The 16,529-nt window shown below is 44.6% G+C and overlaps 3 protein-coding genes across 4 annotated transcripts in view; 2 read left to right on the forward strand and 1 right to left on the reverse strand.

Moving 5' to 3' along the window:
• The window catches only part of LOC112980823 (fibronectin type-III domain-containing protein 3A-like), a 55,956-nt gene extending 53,106 nt beyond the window's left edge, over window positions 1-2,850 (forward strand). For both annotated transcript variants that reach the window (XM_026096009.2, XM_064518460.1), the window contains exon 27: window positions 223-2,850. In XM_026096009.2, the coding sequence (XP_025951794.2) occupies window positions 223-540 (318 nt within the window). In that variant the 3' untranslated portion in view covers window positions 541-2,850. The remainder of the gene's footprint in view (window positions 1-222) is intronic.
• A 2,639-nt stretch (window positions 2,851-5,489) lies between these two features.
• LOC112980831 (growth hormone secretagogue receptor type 1-like) lies at window positions 5,490-7,869 on the reverse strand. Its single transcript, XM_026096016.2, has 2 exons — window positions 7,271-7,869; window positions 5,490-5,782 (listed from the first exon to the last, which is right to left on the reverse strand). Exons 1-2 carry the CDS (start codon window positions 7,845-7,847, stop codon window positions 5,490-5,492), a joined length of 870 nt encoding a protein of 289 aa, XP_025951801.2. The 5' UTR covers window positions 7,848-7,869.
• A 3,314-nt stretch (window positions 7,870-11,183) lies between these two features.
• Window positions 11,184-16,360, forward strand: TAF9B (TATA-box binding protein associated factor 9b). Its single transcript, XM_026096060.2, has 7 exons — window positions 11,184-11,283; window positions 11,361-11,442; window positions 11,788-11,924; window positions 12,000-12,134; window positions 13,251-13,332; window positions 13,938-14,051; window positions 15,179-16,360. The coding sequence occupies exons 1-7, from the start codon at window positions 11,233-11,235 to the stop codon at window positions 15,343-15,345; spliced, it is 768 nt and encodes a 255-aa protein (XP_025951845.1). The 5' UTR covers window positions 11,184-11,232; the 3' UTR covers window positions 15,346-16,360.
• The last annotated feature ends 169 nt before the right edge of the window (window positions 16,361-16,529 follow it).

Here is a 16,529-nt window from a genome sequence, read left to right on the forward strand (position 1 = left end):
CTGTTCAGTAGAGCATAATGGGATGCTTTTGATTATTCACTCTTCAGAAATAAAAGCTGAGATTTTAATTCAAGATCCGTCAGGTTGGCTGGAAGAGAATGACTTCTGGCTGTGTCCAGCATTGCCTGTGTCATACAGCAGAATGCTACACGGAAAGTATCACTTGCTGTTTGTAAGATGAATCACATTTAAAGTGGTTCTCCTTCCTCTCGTTCTTATTAGGTATACAAGGGGCCAGAGACGACGTTCCGTCTCACAAGCTTGCAGACAAACTGTGAATATCGGATCAGAGTCTGCGCTGGCCGTCAGTCCCAAGACTCTACTGGATCGCAGGAACTGTATGGACCTTACAGTCCCAGTACAGTATTCTCATCTCAGAAACAAGAGCTGGTTCCACAATGTGCTGATCTGACAACAGAATTGGCAGAGACTAAGAAGACATTGCGTGAAGAACGCTTCATTGCTATTGTTCTTCTTTGCGGATTTGCAGTGGTTGCTATTTTATTTGCTGTTGTTATTCAGTACTTTGTGATCAAGTAGACTAGAGCCTATTCCGTACTCAGCTTTTTGTACAGGAGCTATTTCGGGTATTTATGGTTAGTTCGAATTAAAATCTTAGCTGGAAATGTGTAGATATGTGCATTTCCACTTTTGCTGCTGGCTAACAGTGAGGCTGGGTTGGCAGATCCTTTCCAAATACTGAACACAGATTTCTTGTAGAAAGGGTAATCCTGGGTCCTCTGTAATCAGGGTTAGCTGTTAATAAAACAGCAAAAAACTGCCTTATCATGCACACTGGTGTGTGTGCACACTCTTCCTCTCTCTGAATGCAAAGTGGGGGCCCTTTGGCCAGTTCAAGAGAGAAGGCATTATTAGAGCAAGTCCTTTTAAAGTACAACTAGAGCAGTGGTAGTCAATCAGCAATGTTTAATCAGGTATTGTTGTAGTTTGGTATACATGAAATACAGCAGCACAAATGCTTAAGCTTAGAGCAGTACTGTATTGCAGAACATTACTAGAGCATACCACATTTAATATACTGTAGAAGGAAAGCAGAATATTGACTTTGACTTAGTGATATTACTACTTTACAGTTATTTTAATATTTGGGATTCAGTAATAATCATTTCAAGTGTTAAAGTAGAGGGTGCCAGCATTTTTAGGATTTTAATTAAAATGCTAGACAAAATGTTAGCAGGACGTAATGTACATACAGCAATTGCATTCGTATGTAACATTGCAAAAAAGGCCCCTTTTGTATTGTACATTTCTGAATGAAATGCTTTCTGCTGTTGGTGAGCAGCTGTTGGCCCAATCCACATTTCACTCTCAGTGCCTGAGAGAAAAGTAATTTCCTGTGCTTCTGATTAAATCTTTGCAGTGTTTTCAGAAAAGCACAGGTATTGTCTTTAAGGAGAAAGAGTGCATTTATGATAAATGTTACACTATTTGGCTCAAACTGAGCAAATGTTTTTGTACTATTATTAACCTAAAAATAAAAAGTTGAAACTGCTTTTGGATGCCCTTCTAACTTAATCTGAATTATCAAATTGTACATGAAAGAACTCTTTTTAGATAACATTTATACAATGTTTTAAACAAATTGCTATCCCAGTGGTAGCAGTTTCACATTCCATTGTTTTCTAGATGAGAATGTTCAGTCTGCTATGAACTTTTTCTGAAACTTGTCATATTTGTCTAGGGGTTATTTTTGTGGACACTGTGCACTACATATGACTGTTCTTGTTAAATCTATTTGCAAATATCTAAAGATGAGTCTGACAGCTGTCTTCTTTATATCAAATATTTTGAAAGCTGGAACTCGCAAATTTAGAACATGTTTCAGAATGGGTCTTCCTAATAGCATTGGCATATGCCATAGAAAGTTAGATTTAGCGTATTTTGCAAAGACTACAGCTACACTTTATATACATCAGAACAATGCACTTGTACGTGGAATGTTGGATGTGATAGTGCTACAGGCTAAGTATTTCAAATAATTAATCACTTTAAGGGTCTTTCTCCTATGGCAGTTGATGAATAATGTTACGGTATAGTTTGAGGCATTGTGTTGTATTTCAGATGTGGAAAACCTAAATTATGACATAGTATCGCTTAATACTCTTAAAAGTAGATTTATGGTGCAATCTGAAATTAATCTTTTCAAAGTGTACTCTTCATTTTGTACTCTATTTATTTTGATTAAAAGTCCTGGAAAATGTATGTTTGAATGTATTGTTCTACTTGTAGCAGAACTTTAAGTTAATCATTTATTATATCATAGAAATCTCTCCCTCCAGTGTCGGAAAGAGTTTTATACAGATATTAGTGTCTTTAGTTTGCAGAAGAGTTTACAATCTGTCTTTATTTCTCTTCATAGTCTGCTTTTAGCAAATAAGACTGCCTTCAGCAAATCTCTATTGCCAAAGGGTTATTTCTTTAACTCTTAGAATGAAGTTTGTAGAGATTTATTTGGCAATAATATTTCTGATAATTTTAAAAGATAAATTAGGATTGCAGAGTAAATACTAACAAATCAGGACTCCTAAAATGTAAAATAAAGTTCTCCTGTAATTGCCACAAAATGTTCATGTTTCCAGAAAATATACTGGAAAGCCTACCATAATATAGATTTTTTTTTTTTTTTTACATCAACTATTATCCATTCCAGAATGATATACCCTAGTGGCATTAATGTATTAGGTATCTTTCCATTTTTCTTGTATTGTAATTTTGAGGTATCTCAAACTTATGTTAAAGCTGCCATGCATTGTATTACTAAATTGTAACTATCAAATAGATAATATATTTAATACAGCCAATAAATAATACAAATGTATTCAAATTTGATTATAGGGTTGCTGTGTATTTTTGTGGATTTTTATTCAGGAGCAGTTTTATCATTCGTGTAGTTGTATAACTGAAGTTGAAGAAATGCATATAGAATGGTTACTAAAGAGCATTAAGGGCTGCCTTAAATCCTTCTGCAGGAAAAATTCTTTGGGAGAATTCCAGGACAAAATCTGTTAGGGTCCATACATTTTTATCTCTGGATGAATAAGGTGTTTCAGATGGATGTCCCGTACAGTTTTGGCAACTTCAGTATTATCAAAGGAGGCATATCCTTACTGACCGTGCCCTCCGCCTGCTGCACCTCTGGGGACACTTCTGCTGTTGTTTTTCAGACTCAGTACAACGGAAAGAGCAGGACACCTGGAGTCACTGCCAGGGGTACACTGTTAATGCCCCGGACTCTTCTTGAGGAAACTTGATTTATACTGGAAGTGGAGAGGATGCTGTGTGTCTGTCGGTTAACTCCGGCGGATGTACTTGCAAGGCAGAGGAGGAAAATGCAAACTGGCTCTTTCCTTCCAACCATTTTTGTCCTGAAAATGAAATCTAAAGCAGTGGTTTACCCCTGCTTTGGTTTCATTTTGTCCCATGCCATGAAGGGTGTATGGACTTTTGTTTCTTAAAGAATGGTTTTTATCCTGCCCTCAGAACACAGCAAGGGGGTGCAGAAACAGCTTTGTGTGGCTCTCAGCCACATCAGTGAAGTCAATGGTGCCGCTTTACTTCTGCGAGCCTGTGGCAGTATGTTCTGTCAAAGTGATGAGTTCAGACCTTTGCAGGTCATCCTTCCAAGGAACCTGGTATGGGGACGCCGTGACTGAAACCCCTGTTGAATGGCAGGTGGTTGCAAAGGCGCATACTGAAATTCAGCACTTCTTCTAAAGTTCTGTTTAGCTTTCGATAACTTCTGTAAATGCTTTTCCCAGATAAGAGTCAACGCTTTCCACCTGAGTCTGCGCTACTAGGTTTTTATTTTTCTTCAGAAGGAAAGGAGGAGGAGGGATAGGAAATTACATATGTTATGTACTGGGGTGCATAAACAATATGCCTTGTGTGACCCAGAGGGTAGTTATTCTGCTTGGCTGTGGGTCTGTCAGGTGTTTGTCACTGCAGTGTGGTGCTCCAGTTTGGGGTACTGCATTTTCAGGAAGGGGCAGACTAACGGGAGAGATCCCGGGGGACTGCATGGACAGCAGTCCTGAGAGAACCCGTGCGACTTGCAGAAGAAAGTCCATGTGTGTGTCTTCCTAAGGGAGGAATGCCTTCCAACAGGCAAAAGGCTGTCTCCAAGAAAGAAAGGGGGAATAATTCCCTTTCATTCTGCCTGAAAGGAAACAGGCTTTCACTTTCAGCAGGGATGGATGTTAAAACTTTGTACAAGTAAGGATAGGAAACCACTGGAAGAGATACCAGGAAAGTACTATAGTCTCCATCACTGCAAGTTTTAAAAAACAGGTTAGACAAGCATAATCAAAAATGGCATAGGAACAGTTGATCTGAGGAGTGGCGGGGAGTGGGCTTACCATCCACGCTGTCATTTCTCAGCCTGCTTCTCTGCATGATCACTCATGATGAGCACCACTGGTGGTGTGTGGGACGTGCACTCTAGTCACAGAGTCAGACCTCCACAGAATTTCTTGTAATTTCTTGCAAAAGTAATTTCTCATCAGGCTCTGCAGAGGTAGACTTGCTTTAACACAGTATTGTCCTCCTGGTTCCTGGCAGATGTGTTGGTCTGGGGGACCAAACAGCACGATTCCTTGATCCCTTTCCTTTGAGGTCAGTAGGGCTGGGGCAGACCATGCATTGGTGATCTGGGCTCAGTGTTTGCCTGTCTGCCTAACAGATAAGACAGGCAAATACTTTCTGCTCTTGCTTCCCTCCCCAGCAATCTCCAGTATCTGTAGTTTGTCCCTTGTCTGTTTGGATGAGCTCTCAAGGCAAGGGCTGTTTCTTGCTAGACATTTGCATAGTGCTTAGCAGAGATGGGACACAACTTTCCTGAAAGCTTGGTATAGTTTGAATAAAGAACAGGATAAAAGGCTGAAAATGAGGGAAGTAGCTCAAGAGACGTGAAGGGTGAGTAATAAATCAGTCTTTGCAAAGGAGGCAATGCTTTCACAGTCTCAACAGGTAAATAGTTTCCTTTTGCTTTCCTTTCAAGTATCTTACAGATTATATTCCTTGTATTTATTTGCTGAAAGCAAGCAGCTGGACTGGCGTTAACTTCATCTTTCTTAGCTTCTGTGAGAAGAAAATAATGAATTATGTTTCATGAAGTCTGTGTTTAACAAAGTCTCTGGTCCAAAAAACTGAGCGACAAATCCCTTAAACAGGAGCTTTTTGGACAGTTAAGCCTGCAAACGTGGCTGGTAAGTTCACTTAAGAGAAAGCCCAGTCTCTGCCAGTGTCTGCCCCTATTTGTAGAAATAATTTTAATCGACTCTAAACCTCCTAAAATGTCATAAATGTATCTCAGGAAACATCTAGTGAAAAGTAAGTCCTCACATTCAAAGGACAGCCTTAAAGCATGTTCTAGGCAGCATGTTCACAAACTACCAGGATTTTAATCCATGTCACAGCATATTGGCTGGCAAAATGCTTAGGCTGCTAGAATGAAGTCAATGCTGGACAGTTTACGTGAAAGAACAAAGTTCTGTACTTTCAGAAGAAACCTTCTCACTCCTGGTCAGGCGCCTGCAGAGCCAAGTTTGCTTGTGATGCAGGATTTTGCTCATTGCTCGTCTGTATTTCTGTGACATGATATTGTAAAGTATTGGGTTTATAGAAGCCCCAAGGTAGAAGAGAAGCATGGAGATGAGGTTGAAATACTGCGTGAGGTCATACAGGATGATTTCAGTCTGGGCGAAGAGGATTCTGCCGATGTGGAACGGGAGCCAACACAGTACAAAGGCCAAGACTACGACAGCTAAAGGGGGAAGAGAACACAGCTTAGTCATTTTGAGCGTAGTTTCTTCTGCTTCTTCAAACTATTTAATGACCGAGACATCAGCCTGTAACATTTAGCCCAGCAAAGATGAGACCTCCTGCTCTGAGCAGCTCCCGTTGTGCTGCGGTTACTGGTGACCTCGAGCAACGTGGGTTTAAGGTTGCACACAGGAGTGATTGCAATTAGAATAGAGCTCTCTGCACCCATGTTGCCCAGTGGAGATAAGGAATCAAATCGGGCTGGGGCAAAGCAGCCCCAGGCCTGTGAAAAATTAGAGGCTACTGCCCTCTCTTTTCCTAAAAACATGGGTCATCACTGAAATCCTGCTGTGGGTCTAGGGGTTAGGGGGAGGAACAGGAGAGGGGGGAGATGGAGAAGGGGAGCAAACCGCAAAGCAAAGCAGTTGAGGAAGCTGGGGTCTGGGAGGTGCCACGAGACACTGAGGAAGAGGAGGGAAAACAGAGCACCTCATAAGCAAAAAAAGAAACTGGAGGGAAGCAGCCAATGAGTAGTGAAACTGCACTGTTCTGCTGTGGTCTGTTTTCCTGCAGGTATCTATAGGTGTGGGTGCTGCTGGGTCCCTGCCAAAAACCCGTTTCTGGTGTGGGGGGGCTTGGGAGGGGGAGGCTGGCTGCATGGGGGAGAGTTTGCATAGGGAACTGAAAAGGGACCTATTTCGTGTCCTGGCCCTGGGCTAATCTTTGGAACATTTCCATTGCAGAAGGGTACCAAAAGAGTCTGCGGACTGCTTGAGGCCTGACAGACGGGTCCTTTGGCCCTTGCTGTGACACCGGCACCGCTTTGGAAGGGTGAAAGGCTGGACAGAGGCACCTCTCTCCTCGCGGTGAGTGCACACCCAGGCCAGGATGCTCGCGGTGGGACACCCAACGTAAACCACCTTGTTCCACAACAGCTGCTGGGGGTGACTCTCGGATGTGCCGTAACAGAGGGGAGGAGAGCCAAAACCCTCCGGGTTCAGTGAATCTGCCCCAAGCCACAGGTATCAGCTGGGGCAGAAGAAAGATCACATTCAACTAAACCCAAACACACGCGTAGTTACCATCCTGACCAAACCTGAGTCACTAAACTCTATATATTTTGCAGGGAAAGTGGCTTTAAAACCTTTCCGTGCTACAGGAGGGGAAGTGCTTGGTCTGGTTTTAAGTCACAACATTTTCCCATTTCTTTACTTTAATCCCACAGGGTCAGAGATGGGGGTAGAAAAGAGGAGTGTGGTCTCGAAACAAGCAGAAGCCACGCTGATTTGCTTCCCTTCAGTGCAACAGGATGCTGAGCCTGAACACTGTTCGGACGGGGACTCCCCTTCTCACCAGGAAAAGCTAGGAACCTAAGTCCTAAGTCATAAAGCTGTTGAGAATCTCCTCTCCCCCCGCATCACGATGGCTTGCCCCGCGGGAGCGATTAGGGAAGGCGGCTTTTCCAACTGGGTTTCTAAGACGCTCTTACCCAGCATTTTGACCGTCTGCGCGTGGTACCTTTTTCTGCTCGCAGCCTGGCGCCCCCACAGCCGCTGCCGGCTTCGCCACAGCTTTCTGCAGATGAGCCCGTAGAGCAGGGTCAAGCAGAGCATCGGCAGGAAGAAATAAATGGTGGAGACCCAGACCATGGTCTCCAGCAGCCCCGTGCGGGCGGCGCGCTCCATGTGCTTGCACTCCTGGCTCGCCTGGGGCTGGCTGCCGTTGCGCTCTTCCACCCCGAAGAGGAAGAGGACGGGGCCGGCGCTCAGCAGGGAGCAGCCCCACAGTGCCAGGATGACCCATTTCACCCGGCACTTCGTGATCGTCACCTTGGCTCTCAGGGGGAAGCAGATGGCGAAGTACCGCTCCACGCTCACCGTGGTGATGTGCAGGATGGTGCAGTACGTGCATGTTTCGCTCAGGTAGATTAAGAACTTGCAGAGAAAATCCCCAAAAATGTACGGCCTGTACTTCCAGATCCGGTAGAGGTCCGATGGCAGGCCAAGGAAAATCAGGGTGTCCGACAGCGCCATGCTGGACAGGTACATGTTAACGGTCGTTCTCATTTCCTGCGAGCGTTTCAAAATTAATATTGTTATCAAATTCCCAGAAACCCCAAAGAAAAACAAGAGGATGGAAATTATAGTCACAGGCACCAAAATATGAATGTCAAACAAAGAAAAAGACTGATCTTCATAGTAGCCTGTGTCCATTCTGGAATGGCTGTAATTGGAGATGGAGCCCATTTCTGGCTTCAAAACAGAGGGAAGGGCTGGCTTCGTGTCTCCTTTCGATGGAAACCGGATTCATGACAAGAAAGAGGCCTGTTTTGTCCTGAGTGCCCAAGTGCCAGTGAAGCTGCTACACAACGGTTCTTAAGTGATCAGTTTAAAAAAAAAAGTGGTGTTCATAAACATTTTGCAAATGAAGCTAAATATGTAAATGATGATTAGTCCATTTTATGAGAATGTGGAAGAATACTAGATTCATACATCTAGCATTTTCTAGACATAACCTTTTAAAAACATTATTTACCATTATAAAGCAATATTTACCACTCCCGTTTTTACCATTAGCTTCACAGTGATTGGAAAAGTACCACTTTTTACATTTCCTCTCAAGTCCTGTGAATCCCGCTAAGTGCGTGGCTTTCAAGATGGATCTGGTGCCATCGCTAGAGATCTGTTGCAGAGTAACAGCAAGGAGAGGCCGTCCACCCTGACACGAGCAAGACAGGAAAAACCCTCCGGATCTCTTCAGCAGTTTTCCAGATTCTTTCAGCGCTTGCAAACGACAGGGAGTAGAAATGTTCAGGCTGAGATGAGCGTTTCCGTGCGGCTCTGTGAATGAGCAGGGATGTTTGCAGGTAGGTCCTGGCACTGGGCGGACGCAGGACACTTCCACTGCAACATGCAGAATGACTTTTCTGCCTTCGGTGACTAAGGTGCTCTTTGTGCCAGGAGGTTCCCGGGGCAGCTGGAGTTCCCCGCACAATTTCTGAGGAAACGGGCTGGGGCACTTTGATTTTTTGTCGTCGTTTCCTGTGCCTGCCCATTATGCAGTAATCCATCTTCCTCCCCGCCATCTACACATCGCTAATGAGGCTGTGTTAAACATGCATGCTTCACTCTGCTTTTCTCCTTACCCTGCAAAAACTGCCATCAGTTACCAGGTAGACTGAAACAGTTCTTTGATACGGGAAATTTAATTAGCCCATTTGGGCCAGTTATGTAATATTCCATTGTGTTGTGTTTACCTAAGGCCTTTCCCGCTGGAGCTCCTCCTCAGCATATGCCACGGAGTGAGAAATGTCTACTGACAGTGTTTTAATGAGATTATTAAGATAGGATGGGAAAGTTTTTATTTCAACATCAGTCTTAAAAATGAGACAGTCTGACACTTAGTCTTGATTTACTTTCCACTTCAGAAAAGAGCAGAGATTATGAGCTGGTAAGTGCCAGTGTGGGGGAGGCAAGGGGAAAAGCGGGCCAAAGCGAGTGAAAACGCGAGGGAAGGCTCGGGGAAACTGGAGATTAAGTGCACATCGCCGGGAGGGAGCAACGACGCTCTGTACCAGACATGCTAGGTACTGCGCTCGATTTGGCAGCAAGATGTGTCCTGCCGCGGTCTGAGGAAATTCCTATATTCCCTGAGATCTCGGTCATTGGCAGGGAGTGAGCAGGGTACCCAGTACAAAAATAAACTTCTTATATTCTGTTCTCCTCAGAGCTGTACCGTTTGCAGTCTTCCTTTTCTTAAAAGCTGTTCAGAAGCCAGCACTGTATAACCAAGCAGTGTGGGATTTGGGCTCGAAAGGTCAGTGCTGAATACAGGCACTGCATTATGCCGATGCAGCTTTGGTTTTAACGCTAGGGAGATTTCTGCTGCCGTTTCCAAGAGATGCGGGCACCGCCTGTGCTTCCCCAAAGCCGCTCACAGATTTAGGCAACTAAATACCTCAAAAAAAAAGAAAAGCGTTCTGTTTGCAAAGGCTGTGCTTTGCTGCACCTCAAACACCCCTGTAAAAGCTTTCCCAAGAGCAAAATCCCCAAAGGCTGACTCTGCACGGCGAAACCACCGTGGCGGCCTCCGTGACTCGAGCAGATCCCTGCCGGCGGGGACACGGCTGCCTCCGAGGTGGCGGCAGACCCCGGAGCCAAGCATCCAGCCCGGCAAGGAAGCGACCCGGTTTCCTGCTGTGCAATTCCAGCCGAAACGTTGCAGGTAGCTATAGCTCTCGATTGTGTAGCTGGGCCTGAAAAGTCACTTTTTGTAGCAGGGTTGGCCCAGGGATGCCGTCACGGCAACGAAGGGAGACCCTTTGGGCCCCAAGGGCCGCTGGCTGCTCTCTCTGGTAGACCTGGAGCCCGCCAACGTGCAGCACCGTCCCTTTATTTTCTAGCAGATTGGGAATAAATAGCAGCGGCAGCGGATGACCGGGTTATGCTTAGTCTCAGCCTAACCCGCTGCCTGTATCCAGTCCGCGGTGAACTCCCCTCCCCCTCTTCCTCAGAGGAGGAAGAAAAGTGGGTTTTGTTTGTTGTTTAAGGCCGGCGTCTGGAATTCATCCTCCGTTCCCTCCTAGCAGGATGTTTTTGTGTAACATGCTATGACTCATGAAAGTCAAATGACTTGGCCTCCAGCGCTGCAGCCGAGCCAGCCAAGGCGGCTGGGCAGCTTCCCAGGGGCTCCGCACCACCCTCGGGGGACGAGGAGGGACGGAGGGAGCGGATCCCGCTTCTGCTGCGCCTCGTGGGCGTCCGTCAGCCAGGCCGAGCGCTGTTTATCCCCCCGTCCCGACCCGACGGGGAGGTTGGCTTCCTTCCCCCGCTACGTCAGCCGGTCCGATGGGGATCCTGCCCGCGGCTGTCCCGCGGTGCCTGCCCGGCCTTCCTCCCACCTGCAGCAGCTGCCGAAGATGGCGGCAGACACGGCGCGGGTGGGCGAGATGGAGGCAGCAGGGACAAAACAACGTGGCAGCTTTATCTGTCAGCGCCATGAAAACAGGGTTAAAGGGCTCTCGCTTTTCAGTGACATCGGGAAAACCCACAATCCAAAAAGCTACGATCAGCAAAAGGGTGGTGTGAGGCCGCTCGGCCGCAGGCCCAGCCTGCCACCGTCCTGCAGCGCCGGGCAGCCTCCGGGTAGACGCCAGACAGCACGGGGCCGGTGATGGTCACAAAGCTCACGCAGAAAACTGTGTTTAAAAAAGTAATTTTATTTAAAAGAAATGATTTTCTGCATCGCAGAAATGTATTAAAAAAAAAAAAAAGAAAAAAGACAAACACTTGGTTTCTGACCAAGGACCGGGCTCGGGGGGAAGCGGGCTCCCCGCCCCGCCCAGGCCTCGCCCGCGGCCGGGCCCCGTCGCCATGGCACCGCCCCCCGCGCCGCCCGCCCCGCCCCCCCGGTCACGGGACCGGAAGGCGCCGCGGCGGCAGAGCGGAAGCGATGGAGCCGGCGAAGATGGCGTCTCCCAAGAGCGCGCCCAAAGACGCGCAGGTACCGGGGTCGGGGGGGGCGCGGGGAGGGGGCCGGGCCGGGCCGGGCGGTGCCGAGCGCTGTCTGCCGCCCCGCAGGTCATGGCGCAGATCCTGAAGGACATGGGCATCACGGAGTACGAGCCGCGCGTCATCAACCAGATGCTGGAGTTCGCCTACAGTGAGCGGCGGCGGCGGCGGGGGGGTGACAGGACCGGGGGGGCCGGCGGGGCTGGGGAGGGGTTCGGGGGTTCGGGGGTCCGGGGGCCCTGGCGGTGTCACAGGAGGGGCCCGCTGGAGCCTGGCACAGCCGGGCCCGGCCAGACACTGTGGGGAAGGGGCCGCTGCCCTTAAAAGCGCCTCCCGGGTGGTGCTTTCCCTCTCCGTCTTTAAACATAATTTTGAAGAAAGCAGTGTCGTGCAAGTTTTTGCTTTTTCAGTCATAAATAGGCGGTATCGAGGGAAAAAAAAGGTCTTTTATTTTTACTTTCAGACTGTTCTTAATGACACATTCTGTTTTCCGCAGGGTATGTGACCACTATACTAGAAGATGCAAAGATTTATTCAAGCCACGCTAAGAAATCTAGTGTTGACGCAGATGACGTGAGGTTAGCGATCCAGTGTCGGACGGACCAGTCCTTTACATCTCCACCTCCAAGAGACGTAAGTAAAACTGTGGTTATAATTTCAGAGCATGATAACAAAACTGCAGATGGGAGTGTAACCGTATCTCTTCAGTTCTTGTTAGATATCGCAAGACAGAAAAATCAAACGCCTTTGCCATTGATAAAGCCTTATTCCGGACCCAGACTTCCACCTGACAGATACTGTTTAACAGCTCCAAACTACAGACTTAAGTCCTTACAGAAGAAGGTAAGGGTTCTGGGTAGCGTTGTGTTTGGATTTGACAAGGCACCAAATCTTCACGCTGTTTGTCAGGAACGTTCAGGCAAGTTTTTCACATCTCTGAAGGATTCATGTGTGCAAACGCTGACCTGTGCCGACCAAAACATGATTTGAAACTATGTCAGTCGTCTTTGTCTCTCAGAATTTCCAAATAGTCTTACTGATAATAATTTCAGATGTGAAGTGTATAAGAAAATGGATCTATGATTCTTTTTAGCCTTACAGCAAAATTCTTCAAGTTTTATAACAGCTTGTAAAAGGCAAAACTAAGATTTAGATTTTTAAGGAGTATTTTCTACTTCTTATACCTTAGATGTTTTTGTGTGTTTTAAAGGGAAAAGATTCACTTTGCTTGCTGAAAAATACTGAATCTCTCCGTCTGTGGTATTTTGTCTTTATTTCCCCCATTTTAAAGAAGAATTTCAACAGATGAGCCTAAGGTTCTATTCCAGATATTGGTATGGGATATGTCTTAGTGCTAGATATAGAGTAGAAGAATAAATACTGATGTAAAAAGTTGTAATTATTCTTTCCTGTAAAAATTAATGATTGTCCTGAATGCTGTCTGGCAGATCAGTATCTGCTGATCTTTGGCTTAACGTCAAGTCTGTGATCTGCCAAACTGCTCTGTGAAAGCTGCGTAGGCAAAGCAGTTCATACCTGCTGTGCTCCAGTTTTTGAGATGTTTAGAGGGGTCAGCGTCATCTTTAAAAAATGAAGAAGTTTGGCTTGATTTGCAGAGTGCAGACCTCTTGGTGCTCAAGAGTGCCTGATTATATATTGCTGGTGCTCCTTATTGTCAGATGGAAGGTCCAGTTTTTATTTTAGCTGTTCTTGATGAAGGTCTGTGTGTTCCTCATGGGGTTTTGCTTCCTCATGGGGTTTTTGCTTCCACAAAGCGCCTTGTAGAGTTGTTTACACCACAAAGACTTTGAGACCTTCTGTGGTGGAATGCATTGACATAACCAGTTATTGCTGTGAAATAGGCTGTCTGTGGTTTTCTAGGAGGAAGCACTTCTTTTTTTCATGTTAAGAATTGTTAATTTCTAACGTGATGCTGAATTAAATACTCTCTCTTGACAGGTCTCTTCCTCTGCAGGAAGAATAACAGTCCCTCGCTTGAGTGTTGGTGCTGTAAGCAGCAGACCTAGCACACCTACTTTAGGTAAGAAACAGCTCAGTTGTGCTTTCCCATGTTGATTTTGTGAAGGAAAAATTTTGATGAGTATTTTGAAACCTTCTTCAACCATTTAAGAAACGTTGGGAGCCATCTGAATGTCATGTCATTGTTAACACCTTTTTTTTTTTTTTTTAGTTGAGATGTTAATTTCAAACCTTATTTTAACTTGGGTGTGTTTTTATGTTACTGGCCTTCTGTATTTTTATTCCTGTATCTCTTTTAACTTCTATATGCGAAGAGGCCATTCAAGAAGCAGAAATAAGTTTGATTTTTTTTTCTACAATATAAATGATATACTGAACCATTAATAGCACTAAACAAAATCCATTTTTCTGGAAGGTTCACAAAATTTGGTGTGAGCATTTACATTTACGAGTGTGCAAGTGTGTGTTGCTAGCCTAGGATCTCATTGGTCATGAATAAATGTGCAGTTGCATCTGAAAATCTGACCAGTATCCATCCAGTATCAATGTGTTCCTATGTTTTTTCTTATTTCTTTGAAAATAATAGATTCTGTGTTGAAAGCAAACTTACGAGTGCAAGTTATTTGTTTTCTTACAATCTTTTGCCTGGGTTGTTCTGAATTCTAGGTACACCTTCAGCACAAACAGTCTCTGTTTCAGCAAAAGTTGGCACCCCAGTGTCGCTGACTGGTCAGAGGTTCACCGTACAGATCCCGTCTTCTCAGGCAACAGTCAAATCAGGTAAAATGGAAGCTGTGAAACACCGACTTCTCAGATCAGTGCCACTTTTTTGTTGTTCTTTTAGCAGAACAGAAATTAGTTAATAATGTGTGAAAATTGTTTCACTTCCTCAGCTTTTAAATATTGCTAGTCTTTGCACTAGCGGCTAATTGCATTTCCTCACACAAGACAGGCACTCCTGTCTTTGGTCATTCCGGTAGCTTCTAGTTTTAATTCATTTTTCTAGCACAGTGGTGGTGACCAAAATATCTAGTGTTTCAGACAGCTTTCCCTTACAATTTAACTATCAATCATCTCCATATCTCTCTCTCTCTCTCTCTCTCTCTCTCTCTCTCTCTCTCTCTCTGTCTCTGTCTCTGTCTCTGTCTCTGTCTCTCTCTTCCTCGCTCTCTCTCTCTCTCTCTTTTCCCTCCCCCACCTGTTCCCTTGCCCTGCTGGCTCTCTCCTGTCTTCTGTTCTTCTGCACTCCCAGTATCATTCCAGGATTTTCAGCAGTTCAGTTGCTCTACGCAGAAGTCAGTCTTATATCATCCAGTAAAATTTGATTTTAGATTTAATTTTCTGTTTCTTTAAAAATGTAAGACTCAGCAACCAACAAAACTATTAAGTACACTAATGATCTCAAATGCCCTGTCACAGTTAAAGGCCACATATGTATGTGCTTTGCTTCTCAGTCTGTTATTAACATACTTTGTCTCATCATAGGTTTTAAGTGTTAATGTAAGCAACAATTTGAGGCTGCTTTTGTCTTAATATAGCTGTAAAAGGAATATTGGTACCTAAAATTGTAAAATGGTTATTATCTATGACATGAAACTGGTGCAAAGATTTATAAACATCGATAATTCTTGTAAAAAGTGACGCCAAAAAAAGCTTTAGCAGCTGATGTACTAACAACAGTAATAAAACTCGAGCGCGAGATGAGGTTTCCATGGGGCTGGTAATGCCTTTGAAGTGTTACAGAAGAAAAGAATTTTGGCGCACAGCAGTGCTTGCTGAGGGGAGGCTGTTGCATGTTTCACAGGCTTGGAGGGAGTACTTTCTTTTTTTGTTAGTTTTGAAGTGTGGGAGGATTAGCTGCTGTTTTTCCCTCAGTCCATTTAATGACTTTTTTTTTTTCTTTACAGCCACACCAACAACTCCGACAGTTCAGAATGTTCTAATTAATCCTTCATTAATTGGGCCCAAGAACATTCTTATTACTACAAATATGGTATCATCACAGAATACATCCAGTGAATCAAATCCCTTGAAAAGGAAGCATGAAGATGATGACGACTATGATACTTTGTGACGAGACCGTCTAGTCCCCTTCCTTTCTTCGGAGCTGTGATTCATATTGAGTCTGATAGGGTATTTGCTAAATGGGCTTTGTAAACTGTATGATAGTATGTAAATATTCTGTTGATACGCAGGTGGTTATAGCGTCAGAGAAAGGTCATTGCCCTGTGGAGAGACTAAAAAGCAACTGATTTTCTGTGGTCTCTAATGTCTTTTAGACCTCAGTAGGAATGATAACTGTAGTCACTGGTACACCGGAGCCTGGTCTTCATGTCGCTTCTCTTGCCTGTATTTCAAACAGAAGCGTTTGTGGCTTTGAAGGCTGGTGAGTCAGGTGCTTTTGTAGTACTGTACTGTGCCAAGTAAGAATAACTTTTAGAAAGCACTGGGTAATGTAGAATTGGATATAGATACTTAATTTCAAATCAAGTAAAAAAAGAACAGAGTCCTCAGTCAGGAGGGAAAGATCCAGGGAATATTGGCCTTTTTTTTTTCCCAAATGCATTTACTGCTTCCAGAGTATGTTATTTCTATACTCTATTCTCCCTGTGCAGTTTTAGTAAGTGTGAAGGTTATGTCTTGCAGTAGAAATACAGACAGAGGATGGATTTTCTACAGAACACTTGCTTAGTTTGACCTGTGTTATTGATAAATTAGTGATTTCTGTTGGCCTTAACAGCCCCAGCAGTATACACATGACTGTACCTAAGGATAGTGGAAGAGGTAAAAGCACAGCTATGGTTTGTCCTTTATTTGTTTCCAGAGTGTACCTGTATCAGTCATCAGTTCACTAAGCTTGTATTTATATGTGCATTTAATAAAACATCGTTAACAACATGGTGCGCAGGAGGATCCAACTAAAGGCAAAGGGAAAAATACTGTTTTTCAAGAGCAAGGTGCTTTTGAAAGCTTTTGTTTGTATTTTGGTCTGTATTAAGAGCCCAAGAATTCAATGGCAAAATGCTGAAGAACAACTTTAACATGGTTTTATGTATTAAAAAAATAAACAAGTGGTTTTTTTTTTTTTAGTAACTGCTCTTTGTAAACATTTTGCCTTGTACTGCTTTCCTCACTGCCTCTTTTCTCATGCTCAGCTTGGCAGAAGTTGGGCTGGGGGATCTGCTGTGTGAATTTGGGTGCAATTGATAACCTAGAACTCCTCTTTCCTGCTAGAGGCTCTCAGGGGTGACCTAGGGC

The sequence above is a fragment of the Dromaius novaehollandiae genome, chromosome 11 (assembly GCF_036370855.1).
Source record: "Dromaius novaehollandiae isolate bDroNov1 chromosome 11, bDroNov1.hap1, whole genome shotgun sequence".
NCBI classification, from domain to species: Eukaryota; Metazoa; Chordata; class Aves; order Casuariiformes; family Dromaiidae; genus Dromaius; species Dromaius novaehollandiae.

Coding starts and splice junctions, on each gene's coding strand:
- LOC112980831 (XM_026096016.2), bottom strand. CDS start 7,847: ATGAGAACGACCGTTAACATGTACCTGTCCAGCATGGCGCTGTCGGAC. Junction 5,783..7,270: donor GCAGACGGTCAAAATGCTGG/GTAAGAGCGTCT, acceptor TTCCCCCTTTAG/CTGTCGTAGTCTTGGCCTTT.
- TAF9B (XM_026096060.2), top strand. CDS start 11,233: ATGGAGCCGGCGAAGATGGCGTCTCCCAAGAGCGCGCCCAAAGACGCG. Junction 11,284..11,360: donor GCGCGCCCAAAGACGCGCAG/GTACCGGGGTCG, acceptor GCCGCCCCGCAG/GTCATGGCGCAGATCCTGAA. Junction 11,925..11,999: donor CATCTCCACCTCCAAGAGAC/GTAAGTAAAACT, acceptor GTATCTCTTCAG/TTCTTGTTAGATATCGCAAG.